The sequence below is a fragment of the Acipenser ruthenus genome, chromosome 28 (genome assembly GCF_902713425.1).
Source record: "Acipenser ruthenus chromosome 28, fAciRut3.2 maternal haplotype, whole genome shotgun sequence".
Classification (NCBI taxonomy): domain Eukaryota; kingdom Metazoa; phylum Chordata; class Actinopteri; order Acipenseriformes; family Acipenseridae; genus Acipenser; species Acipenser ruthenus.
The window spans coordinates 10,534,161-10,547,442 of NC_081216.1; the positions used below are offsets into that span (position 1 = coordinate 10,534,161).

The following is a 13,282-nucleotide window of genomic DNA, read 5'->3' on the forward strand; positions in this document are numbered from 1 at the left end:
CAAGGTTTGGTTCAATTATATTTTAATAAAAACTGACATGGACTTGACTGGTGATCACTTACAGTACTAAATCAAAAACCAGGCAGGACTTGCTAACTGGAACTACCACAAGTACGGTGGCCCATTGATACACATCTAGTTGGAATGCCCACAGAATATTCTACAGTACATAAAATAAAAATCATAAGTAAAACTTTTAACCTTGAAGTGTATGAATAGATCCCAGAGGAAAAGGCAGTTGTTTTTATTCAATTATTCAATAACTGCATTATGAAGAGAAATCATTTATATAAAAATGTTATAGAATTCAATATAACCACGGATAGCAAAAAAAAAAAAATGTCTAGAGAAAAAACGAACAATAAATGGTGACAAAGCAGTAACCCTACTGTAACTACATGCAGAACATGTGGCCACCACTGCAGCAAGCAAACACATACATAAATGCATTTCATTTTTGGCATGAAAACATAATGTACTGTGTATATCCTGACTTTCAAGAATTTTGCATAATGAAGAGAAAATAGTGTTGCCTTCTGTGTACGGGTGGCAGGAATTAACAAACACGCCCAAATGTCTGGTTTTAAGTGAAACCCATAAGAAACACCAATCCTCCCTTAATACATATCGTATAACGGGAGATTTTGGCTTTATTGGCGGTTTTGATTGGATCACCAATAATACTTCCACCAATCAGAGTGTGGCATACAGTGAGAGATCTCGCCCTCTGACAGACTTGGATGCAGCACAGGTTAAAGAAGTGCTGGACAAGGGAAAGAATGTGTCGGATGTCAAAGTGAATATGAGAATGGCAGTGAGCAATGAAGCCAATTTGTTTGAAAACATTTTAAGTAGACTGGACATTTCCATCACTGGATTCAGAAAATGTTGAATTTATAATGTGATCAGAAACTCCGATACAGTGTAAACTGCGCTTGCTACTGTGGTACCTTTTTATGTTAAGCAATTTGGTATTGTTTTTTTAAAAGCGGTTAATTAAGTAACATACAAAATTGTTTATTCCAGACTTGTTGGAAAGTCTGTAACAAAATGGTGCAAATTTGCTTTGGATTGTTATAGTTAATACATTGTAGATACTACCATTAAGACACACACCGTAGGTATCGCAAGTCCATAAACAACATGTTAAAATAAATTAGTTCTGCGCCGTATAAAACTAAGCTGATTTTGCTAGTGCTGGTTAAACCCGCCGCACACAGCCTGACTCAAACCGTCCCGACTCATCTCATCTCAACTGGCCGTAGAGTCTGATGAATCTTAGCAGTGTGCGTGCCCTTAAAACCAAGATTATGCAGATTTCAGCTGGGATGTCTTCAGATTTGAAGATTGAAGATGTTGAATCTTTTTCAGACGCAGTTTCATTCAGATGTGATCAGTCTGTCTGTATGCGGTGGTTGCCGACCAAGACTGACTGAGACCGATTAGTTATAAGGGTAAGAGTATCAACCAATGGTGAAGCAGATTTAAGTGACGTAGCTTGTCATGTAATTTGTCATACAAGATGGCGTAATATTGACAGCTTTAGTTCCACAGGTAAAAATGCATTAGTGTTGAATTGCTCTGAGTGTCCCAAATTAAAAAAAATACCAGATATGTGCACATTTGAATAGTTTTTTAGGCGTTAATTAATCAAAGATAAATTATCAATTTACCTTTTTATTATCAATCTGCTGGCAGCCTATATTTTCTTACTGCGCTAAAACAGAAGTAACCGGTGCATCAATCACAGATCACAAGCCCCTAGATCCACCTGAACACTGAGCACAACTGATCGTAGAATCTGTGCATACTCAGATGAGATGAGTCGGGACGGCTTGAGGGGCTGTGTGAGGCGGGCTTTAGTCTAACCAGTTTTAAATTTAAAGCATTTTTATTTCAGCTTTACTGTTAAAGTTTTCACATGTGGCAATACTGTCCTTCAATTACGAAATGATACTGTGATCATTCCGCTGTGTTATGTTAATGAACCAAATTTGAGTCAATTTTGACAAATTCTGTCTCTTAATATTGACACACAACCTTAGTGCTGTTGTTTTGTAGTTTTAACGTGTATTAATAATGTTTGTTAATATTTATTATAAGTTACAGACGTAACAGCTGTAAAATAATTCTGACTGTCTCAAATGGTTTTGCAGGCTCAGAAATCCAGTGACTGCAAAAATTGTTTGTGGAAAAAAAAGGTTGACAGCATTGTTGCTTCAGAAATTGCATTTTTTTTTGCCATGGCATTACTCATCACCACAGCTACTTGTCTCAGGTAAAATTATCCTCTGATGTACCATGATATAGCTGGTATTTTTCTGGCTTGCAAGTTCGATTGCTAGAAATATCAACAGCACAGTACTGTGTAAACTGCATGATTATTAACTTGTACCGAGATGGTGGTATTGTGTTAAACTGTATTACAGTATACTGCAGTTTTGATAGACCTAGGCTGACTGAGAAATATGTCTGGATTTAATCTGTGAAAAAGGTGGCAACCCTAAGAATAAATCATATTTATATACAGAAGATACAGGTGTCGTTGTCCATCAAATCAACAGTACGAAGGTCACTCTTGAAATCAGGACTTAAAGGTTGTGTTGCAGTAAGAATACTGTTAAGAAAGGGGAACAAGACTAAAAGGCTAAAATGCACAAGAACACAGAAATTGGACTATGGAACAAAGGTCAAAGGTGCTTTGGACTGTTGATGGATGGACAAAGACACCTGTGCCTTCTGCCAGTTCTGTTGTCAATTCAATGCTTGTCTTCTTTCTATTCCTTAAGGATATTATCTTCAAGTATTGCTCATCCTTGTTAGACAGCTTTTTGGGTCTTCCAGTCCTGGGTTTGTCAATTACAGATGATATTTCTCTGTACTTGTTGATTATACTTCGGATACCACACCTTGAAAATCAAGTGATGCGAGTTATTTCACTCAATGTTGCAAGTCAATGTTGTTATAATAGTAGAAAACACTGTGGAGGCTTTGAGTGAATTGTTGAAGCTCATAATACATCAGAGTAGAAAAATGCAACATGTCTAAGACTTTTGCACAGCAGTGTATGTGTGTATATATATATATATATATATATATATATATATATATATATATATATATATATATATATATATATATATATATATATATATATATATATATATATACTTTATGACTCTGTACAAACTCCCTGGTAATCGGTATGTCTCCTTTATTAAGATAAAGGCTGGACAGCTCTAGTCTAAGCATTGATGTCATGTTGTATTTTATTTTCATGACTGGAAGAGCAACCCATGCATTAAGGAGCACATACTTAGTCATAATGGTCTCTATTTATCAAAGCTGTCAACCCCTAGGGTGCAATTTCCACCATTTTGTGACAGGCAAAATCAGTAGCTGTATTGTGTTTGCATCAATGCAGGGCATTATTCAAAATAAAACAAAAAACAACTAGATGTAATGTGTACTCCTTTGAGATAAAATCACAATAATGTATGGTAAGAGTATTTCTAAAACACAGGAACAATTATAGGCTATTAAAAGTCTTACCTGATTTAAATATGATAGCCATATAAATTACACGTACCAAACAGTATTAAAAACATGTCTTTTAATAAACTCCAAAACCTCTATAGAAACAGTAAAACAGTACAACAATTCATGAACATAAAATCGTATTTAATTAATCAAAATAGGCTTTAAAAAACAGGTTTTAAATACATTGTGTTAAAGTTAGTTTTATTTGTATTCAGTGTAATTTGTGATGTTTTGTCCTTCTTTCCAAAACGTCAACATTAAAGCAGCTTACCACTTAACGTAAGCTAAATAAAAAGAGAATATAAAAGTTGTCTCAATAAGTGTTCACAAAACAGATTGCATATTTTGTAGAGGGAATTATTTTTTAAATCAATGATGAGTTTATGTCATAATTACAGTAGTAAGGCCAACCAGCTTCTGCACACACAGGTCATTCAAACAGCCTTCTGATGAAAGATTTCTTGGCTGGGGACATCTTCAGCTTGACGGGTACCTTTCGGTGCTGGTTCTTCATTGGTGGGTGTTTGACTGGCAGCAGTTTGACTGGCGGAGGTGTTTGCAGCCCCTGAACCACTTCCATGTGATCCATGCAGAAGTACTTGGTATTCTCCTGGGAGAGGCAGACCAGTAGATCCTCTGAGAGATCCATGCACAGGGCATGGACCCAGTGGCCTTCCTCACCCTTGGAGCAGAAGATCATGGCAGGCTTGTTGAGCTCAGTGGAATAGTTGGGCACCCAGGTGTTAATGTCCACCTGGCATCTGAGGCAGCACTTGACCCAGTAACCTGTCTGAGATTCATCTTCCTCATCTTCTTCATTGTAGGTATCATCATCTACATCATCATCCTGTAATTCGTCAGGCTCTCTGTTGAAGTAGAACTCTTCTGAGTCTTCCAATGGGACGGAGTCCTCTTGTTCTTGGTCAGTAGACTCTTGGCTGCAAGTCTGTCCAAGCTCTTCTTCTTGCCGTAATTTGACAATGTAGAAGTAGTTGGACTCTGATAAGGCTTGCCTCCCTTCTGCAGGAACTCCCATGAGCACTGATCCTTCACCCATGCTGCCCCCAAACCAAGTCTTGCTCTGCCTGATCTCTCCGGTCCACTCTGGAGTTTCTCTTGTCATTATGTGGATCCCGCTGTCGTCCAGGACCACTGTGTTGCACTCAAACCGTTTGTGGCTTTCTGACGTGTAGCCCCCTACTATGACAAACTCATAGTCTGGGCCCAGTCGTGTCACAATGGCACTGGTTAAGGAGAGGCCAAAGGGCAAGATCTCGCAGCTGAGTGCCGGGCTGCCGAGCAGGAGTTCCACTCGCAGCCTGAATAGCCGGGGAGGGCGGGAGTTGCTGGCCAGGGAGTGACCACCTAGAAAGTAAACCGAGTCCTTTCTGGAGAGGGAGACATGAAAGGACTGTCCATCTGTCAACTCCTGCAAGGTATAGGAAGTACAGCAGCCAAAATCAAGGTCGATGAGGTAGACGTGGGGAGAGCAGTCAGTCATGCTGTTCCAGTTTTCTGTGGTCCTCTGCCCAAGAGGCATGTAGGACCTACCTCCGAAGAGCACACAGGCCTTTTTCCCATGGCTGTAAACCATGTTGATTGTGTGGCCATAGCGGGCCTCTGGAATATCTCCCACCAGCTCTTTCTCCACACACTGGAGGGTGACCTTCTTGTTACAACCTCGGCTTTCCAGAGACATAATGTAGAGACGGTCAGAAAGTTCATTATTGGGAGTCTTGCCACCATGGATGAAGTATTGCTCTGTCTCGCAAGACTCAGGTTTTTCAGGTGCCAGTTGGGTCACAGCTGGGCATCGCAAGGGAGGCAGGTAGCAGGAGTCATTGCAAAAGGAGACTGGGCGCAGCTTCAGCTCACCTTGCTTGTAGCGGACATTGAATACACCTGTGGGGCAAGCTCGCTTGGGCCAGCCCTTCTGACCAAACAGGAACACATCTCCATCAAAGTTCATCAGGGAGAACCCAGGGTGGATCAAGCTGGTACTGTTAACGACTGACACCAAATGCAGAGACATGTCCTCCACCGGTTGTCCTTTCTAGTAGCTGTTTAAAACAAAACAATGTTAAAGGAAAGGAGTTGAGGTCATTGAATATATAACATTATATAGACATTGCATATGCTTGGAGAATCATCTTGATGTTAATAAAGCTAACTAAACACCATGCATGCTCCCAAGTCTTAAATGAGTTTTAATCACAGTTTTAAAATACATTTCCTTACCTCTTATTAGCACTAGCAACATTATCATAAATGGTTATGTTGAATATACTTTGCTTCTTTATCTGTATGTAATGTATAATGTATGGGTATTCATACAGCTTTATAGAATTAACTTGCTGCTGCTTCCTGGTACCTGAGCACTTCCTATGCGCTCTGTGAATTTCTGTCCAATTGTTTAGCTGGTTTCAGACTAGTGGCTGAAAGCACAGGAAGATACCAGTAAGAAACAGTATAACAATATTTTTTTATTTTCTTTAGATCTGTAACGTTCTACTTTAAAAACCATGCATATCACAGATTAATGTTGGACTCCCTTATAAATGGTATGTTTTCAGGTAAAGTCTGAATAGTTTTTACTGTGTGAAAAAACAATCCTGGGTACACTGTCAGACCTGGGGTCAGTAATTACCTGCAATTACAATGTACTGGTAATTGTAGTTGAGCCACGGCACCTTGCATCACCGTCATTGTAATTATACCATATAATTCATCCATTACAGTTCAATTACACATTTGTTTGTCATTATTCTTGTATTTTCAACCACGTTTGGTAACACCATTTATTTGAAAAATATCAAATTTCTATAGTATGTGTTTGTATTTGTACCTGTGATTACTGGCTAGTTATTTCGAATAAATAGAGTAAACATGTTAATGTGTGGAGTTGTTTGTGTTACTGTTTAGTGTAATAGAATTGGAATTGAGTTTCAGCAAACAATTCTGCTGTAGTTGTAATTGTGATTCTGCTTGAACTCAGGTCTGCTCTCAGCCATGTTTACCTGATGAATGCAATTTTACGATGTGAATAACGTTTATTTGTGAAGAACGAGAGGAGGCCATTCAGTCCATCAGTGCTCATCAGGTTCCTAGTAGCTAGGATAATATATTTAGAGCAGACTTTTAACAAACATGTTAGGCAAGTTGACCTTTTCACTCTTCAGTAAACATTGTCTTCTGCTTTCCTTAGTTATTTCCTGATCAAGACATCTCTATTTCAATGTAAAGGTTCTTTATAAATACTACACTGTAATTGTTGGCATTAGAATGGTTATGTATGGGGACCACATGCTTCAGATGCACAGTTCTAACCAGCTGACCGTTTCCATTTCTGATCCGGATCTTGAGAATTGCTGCAGCACAGGTTGTGTTTTACTTGACAAATATAACTCGTCATCAAACGTCTTTTTAATATGAAACACATCTTTCTTTCCAGAACCATAAATATTGTAGAATTTGTGTTCAATGCATTAAAAAAGTACTATGTTGTCAGTTGACTGGAATCAACTGACATGGTAAGTTTCAATGAAATCAATAAGATAGAGTTTCACACAAAAATTGTTGGTCCAAGTATAAATATTTTTGTTGCAATGATTTTTCATTTGTATACAGTATACAGAATATATACAGTAGGCTTACTTCACAATGGTTTATAATTTTGTTTATCTTGGTACACTAATACATACTGATAGCAAGAAAGGGACAAAATACAGCCCAGAATTTCAACAGTGATTCATTCATTAAAAGATCCAGAACATACCTGAAGCAAGGTTTTTAAAGTTGGAGTACACCACAGAAATGGTCCCTTCTTGAAAACGTTTGATTGCCTCTGCTCGAACTCCACACTCTCTGCAGCATGCAGACAGACAGAGTGCAGTTTAGAGGAGATTTACAGATGAGAGCAACTAGCTGTGACTTCAGCAGATGGGCTGGTTCACTTCAAACACACACAGCTTTCATCAGTTTGGGTTGAGTCTGTGCATTCATTTTCTCAGGGTTGGTTCCATTAACCACAGTCCACAACGTGTGTACATTCAAAATACACATTGTATTGATCAGTTATCCTCTGCAGAATTTGCCAATGCAGATGTATTTCTGTTGTTGAACTCACAGTACAAAAAACAGTGCACACACATACAGAGGGTTCTCAATATCACATAATAACCGCACTGCACATACAAAGGTTACACATATTTATATACAATCCAAATGTAATCCAAAATGTTGATGGAGACAAGGAGTGTATGATAAAAGTGAAGACTGATGCAAAATCAAGCGACTTGTCATGTTCACTGTGTAGAATGAGACAGACACACACACACCACTGGCATCCCAACGGATCCCTATTTTTTATAAGAACTTCAAAACCAGAATGCTTTAAAATGCTGTGCACTTTGAGTCTGAAATGATTACATGTAGACTACATAAAACTAAACAAGTGGCATATTGCCTGCTACTGGGTGTTATGCTGTATGTTAATCACTTGGTGTCTTTTCAGAAAGCCAGATTCCTCAGGCTTTTGGTACTAAGGTTTGTGGGAGCTGCCCATTAAACAGAGTACTAAGTCTGCCTACATATCAGTGATGACTTGCACCTAATATCCTTTCTTTTAGCATCTGAAAGATCTTTTTTAGCCTGGATGACGGTTATTGTGTCACAGCTGGGACCTTTAATGTGAGCTGAGATGTTGCAAGGCTGTATGTGACATACCAAGCCCACCTGTCGTTGGGTTTGTCTCTTTTAGTGCATTGTGGTTTTTGGTATGCATTGTAGTGGCTTACACATGGAGATCCCTCATCACAAGAAGTCAGTTAACAGATGTCTGAGCCTGCAGTGCATTGAGCTTCAGTTCTAACCAGGGGGGGCACATGGTAAAGCATTGGTCAGGGACTTACAGGCTGACTGAGCTACTTGTTTTTTTTAAGGAATTAAATCTATTCTTCAGAACTGCCTGATTGTGGTCTGGGTATGGAAGTAAAGATTAAAAACATATATCCCACTCGATCATTGTGCATTTTGGTCTTGTGAGAAAGTTTGCTCATTAAAATCATTTGTATATATCTATTAAAAGATGCCAATATCTTTTGTAAGAGAGATGTCTGAGTTGAACAAAACGACAACAAAGTATCTACCCGCCATCATTGCAAGTAAGCATAGGGTTTTAATTTAGGCTGAATGTATTACAAATATATTTGAATAAATGAAAATCGGTAATTACCAAAAGCTATTTTTGTAGTGTGTATGACAAGCATTGGCAAAAGATAACTATAATAAGCCATCACCTTACTGGAATATTGTTTGTACAATAAGCATTTGGCCAGAAGGGCAGCAGTGAAGTGCAGCGAAGTGTGTTGCCAAATAACAGCATTGCTTCCTGTTTTTTTTTTTTTTGGTATTGTCTGCTCTTACTGTATAATATTGATATCTCTCCTGGGAGGTTAAAGTCTACATGGAGCAGATGTCATACATTCAAAGAATTGTTTTTTATGAGAAAAAGAAAGAGAATGAACATACAAGACATATCTGACCACATGTGCCTTGTGAACGTTACACAGAAGACAACAACAACTTAGCACCTGCATGCTGGCACTGAAGTAACATAATTTAAAAAGCTGTCTCATGCAGGATCAGAGGTCTGCATGAACCTCACTCCTTCATTGGAATACAATGAAATATAATGCCATCATTTACAAAGCTGTCTCAGGCAGGATCAGAGATCTGCGTGAACCTCACTGCTTCATTAGAACACAATGGAATCTAATGTGAACCATGTTCATTTCTATTTTCTGGTTATTACTGTTTCCAAAATTATCTTCCTTAACTATTTCATTGCTACATACATTTAAAAAAGACTACCATAGGATAGCTAATTAAATAGTATGGATCTTTTACTGATAAGTACAACATGTATATATACTGTATATTATTTATCATTATTATTTGTTTATTTAGCAGACGCCTTTATCCAAGGTGACTTACAGAGACTAGGTGAACTATGTGAACTATGCATCAGCTGCAGAGTCACTTACAATTACGTCTCACCCGAAAGACGGAGCACAAGGAGGTTAAGTGACTTGCTCAGGGTCACACAATGAGTCAGTGGCTGAGTCAGGATTTTAACCAGGGACCTTCTGGTTACAAGCCCTTTTCTTTAACCACTGGACCACACAGCCTCCTATATATATACAGACATGCTCAAATTTGTTGGTACCCTTACAGCTCATTGAAATAATGCTTCATTCCTCCTGAAAAGTGATGAAATTAAAAGCTATTTTATCATGTATACTTGCATGCCTTTGGTATGTCATAGAATAAAGCAAAGAAGCCGTGAAAAGAGATGAATTATTGCTTATTCTACAAAGATATTCTAAAATGGCCTGGACACATTTGTTGGTACCCCTTAGAAAAGATAATAAATAATTGGATTATAGTGATATTTCAAACTAATTAGTTTCTTTAATTAGTATCACACATGTCTCCAATCTTGTAATCAGTCATTCAGCCTATTTAAATGGAGAAAAGTAATCACTGTGCTGTTTGGTATCATTGTGTGCACCACACTGAACATGGACCAGAGAAAGCAAAGGAGAGAGTTGTCTGAGGAGATCAGAAAGAAAATAATAGACAAGCATGGTAAAGGTAAAGGCTACAAGACCATCTCCAAGCAGCTTGATGTTCCTGTGACAACAGTTGCAAATATTATTAAGAAGTTTAAGGTCCATGGAACTGTAGCCAACCTCCCTGGGCGCGGCCGCAAGAGGAAAATCGACCCCAGATTGAACAGAAGGATAGTGTGAATGGTAGAAAAAGAACCAAGGATAACTTCCAAAGAGATACAAGCTGAACTCCAAGGTGAAGGTACGTCAGTTTCTAATCGCACCATCCATCGCTTTTTGAGCAAAAGTGGGCTCCATGGAAGAAGACCCAGGAGGACTCCACTTTTGAAAGAAAAAAGCCAGACTGGAATTTGCTAAAATGCATATTGACAAGCCACAATCCTTCTGGGAGTCAAAACTGGAGCTTTTTGGCAAGTCACACCAGCTCTATGTTCACAGACGAAAAAATGAAGCTTTCAAAGAAAAGAACACCATACCTACAGTGAAACATGGAGGAGGCTCAGTTATGTTTTGGGACTGCTTTGCTGCCCCTGGCACAGGGTGTCTTGAATCTGTGCAGGGCACAATGAAATCTCAAGACTATCAAGGCATTCTGGAGCGAAACGTACTGCCCAGTGTCAGAAAGCTCTGTCTCAGTCGCAGGTCATGGGTCCTCCAACAGGATAATGACCCAAAACACACAGCTAAAAGCACCCATGAATGGATAAGAACAAAACATTGGACTATTCTGAAGTGGCCTTCTATGAGTCCTGATCTGAATCCTATCGAACATCTATGGAAAGAGCTGAAACTTGCAGTCTGGAGAAGGCACCCATCAAACCTGAGACAGCTGGAGCAGTTTGCTCAGGAAGAGTGGGCCAAACTACCTGTTAACAGGTGCAGAAGTCTCATTGAGAGCTACAGAAAACGTTTGATTGCAGTGATTGCCTCTAAAGGTTGTGCAACAAAATATTAGGTTAGCGGTCCCATCATTTTTGTCCATGCCGTTTTCATTTGTTTTCTTATTTACAATATTATGTTGAATAAAAAATCAAAAGCAAAGTCTGATTTCTATTAAATATGGAATAAACAATGGTGGATGCCAATTACTTTTGTCAGTTTCAAGTTATTTCAGAAAAAATTGTGCATTCTTCGTTTTTTGTGGAGGGGTACCAATAAATTTGAGCACGTCTGTATATATATATATATATATATATATATATATATATATATATATACTGTATATACTGTAGATAGATATATATATATAGATATATAGATATATATATATACTGTATATACTGTAGATAGATAGATTATTATTCAATTATGTAAAACATTGCACTTTGCAATCCACATTATTTTGTCCTATTTTTCATAAATCACTTTTAGAATAATGAAAAATATAATACGAAACAGCCATCAAGCTCATTCAGTAAATAAATACATTAGAAAATGAAAACAATAAACCTTTCAGATTTAGAAAGATCTATCTATTTAGAGAGACAGACAGACAGGTCTTAAAATATCTTGTATTACTCAAATATATTCAGCAATCATATAAAACATTAGATTTTAGAAAACACTTAACAATCACTGTTGTTGCAATTAACTTTACACTGCCAAACAACCACCTACCTGGTTCAGTAAATAATAAATACTTAAAGTAGAAGGTAGCAAATAGAAAACATAAACCCTTCAGGATAAAAACAAAAGATTGATCTACCATCCCATCCTCATCTCCCCCTCCACCACAGAGCACACCACCCCTATTCCCCACACCTCCTGGAACTCTTCAGCCTGATGGGTGAGTTTGTAGTCAGCAAACTCCAGCTTCAGTCTGGGTGCTACTATTTCTTAGCAGATGCCCTTATCCAGGGCGACTTACAATTGTTACAAGATATCACATTGATTTTTACATACAATTAGTTGGGTTTCTTACAGTTGGGTTTTTTACTGGAGCAATCTAGGTAAAGTACCTTGCTCAAGGGTACACCAGCAGTGTCCCCCACTGGGGATTGAACCCACAACCCTCCAGTCAAGAGTCCAGAGCCCTAACCACTACTCCACACTGCTGCCACTTAAACACAGTAATCACATCCCTGTCAGAACACTAGTCACTTTGTTTTCCTGCTTTTAATTATTACTGGTTTGGCTCACCCCAATAAAAACTTTGCCAGTTGACACTTATTTTTTTCCCTCTTGGAGTAGCTCACCCCGAAGATTGCAAAGAAATTGACCCTAAGGCCCATAAACAGATAAGAGCATAAGAACATAAGAAAGTTTACAAACGAGAGGAGGCCATTCAGCCCATCTTGCTCGTTTGGTTGTTAGTAGCTTATTGATCCCAGAATCTCATCAAGCAGCTTCTTGAAGGATCCCAGGGTGTCAGCTTCAACAACATTACTGGGGAGTTGGTTCCAGACCCTCACAATTCTCTGTGTAAAAATGTGCCTCCTATTTTCTGTTCTGAATGCCCCTTTTTCTAATCTCCATTTGTGACCCCTGGTCCTTGTTTCTTTTTTCAGGTCAAAAAAGTCGACATTGTCTATACCTTTTAGGATTTTGAATGCTTGAATCAGATCACCGCATAGTCTTCTTTGTTCAAGACTAAATAGATTAAATTCTTTTAGCCCGTCTGCATACAACATGCCTTTTAAACCCAGAACTGAACACAATATTCTAGGTGTGGTCTTACTAATGCATTGTAAAGTTTTAACATTACTTCCCTTGATTTAAATTCAACACTTCTCACAATATATCCGAGCATCTTGTTGGCCTTTTTTATAGCTTACCCACATCGTCTAGATGAAGCCATTTCTGAGTCAACATAAAATCTTAGGTCTTTTTCATAGATTCCTTCTTCAATTTCAGTATCTCCCATATGATATTTATAATACACATTTTTATTGCCTGCGTGCAGTACGTTTCTCTATTAAATGTCATTTGCCATGTGTCTGCCCAGTTCTGAATGCCTTATAGATCATTTTGAATTACCTTTGCTGCTGCAACAGTGTTTGCCACTGTTGCCTATTTTTGTGTCGTCTGCAAATTTAACAAGTTTGCTTACTATACCAGAATCTAAATCATTAATGTAGATTGGGAATAGCAGAGGACCTAATACTGATCCC

The 13,282-nt window shown here is 38.3% G+C and overlaps 1 protein-coding gene across 1 annotated transcript; it reads right to left on the reverse strand.

The window, feature by feature from the left end:
* Positions 1–3,680: 3,680 nt before the first annotated feature.
* On the reverse strand, positions 3,681–7,430 carry LOC117434441 (V(D)J recombination-activating protein 2-like). Its single transcript, XM_034056987.2, has 2 exons — positions 7,316–7,430; positions 3,681–5,600 (listed from the first exon to the last, which is right to left on the reverse strand). Exon 2 carries the CDS (start codon positions 5,570–5,572, stop codon positions 3,971–3,973), a length of 1,602 nt encoding a protein of 533 aa, XP_033912878.1. The 5' UTR covers positions 5,573–5,600; positions 7,316–7,430; the 3' UTR covers positions 3,681–3,970.
* Positions 7,431–13,282: the final 5,852 nt, after the last annotated feature.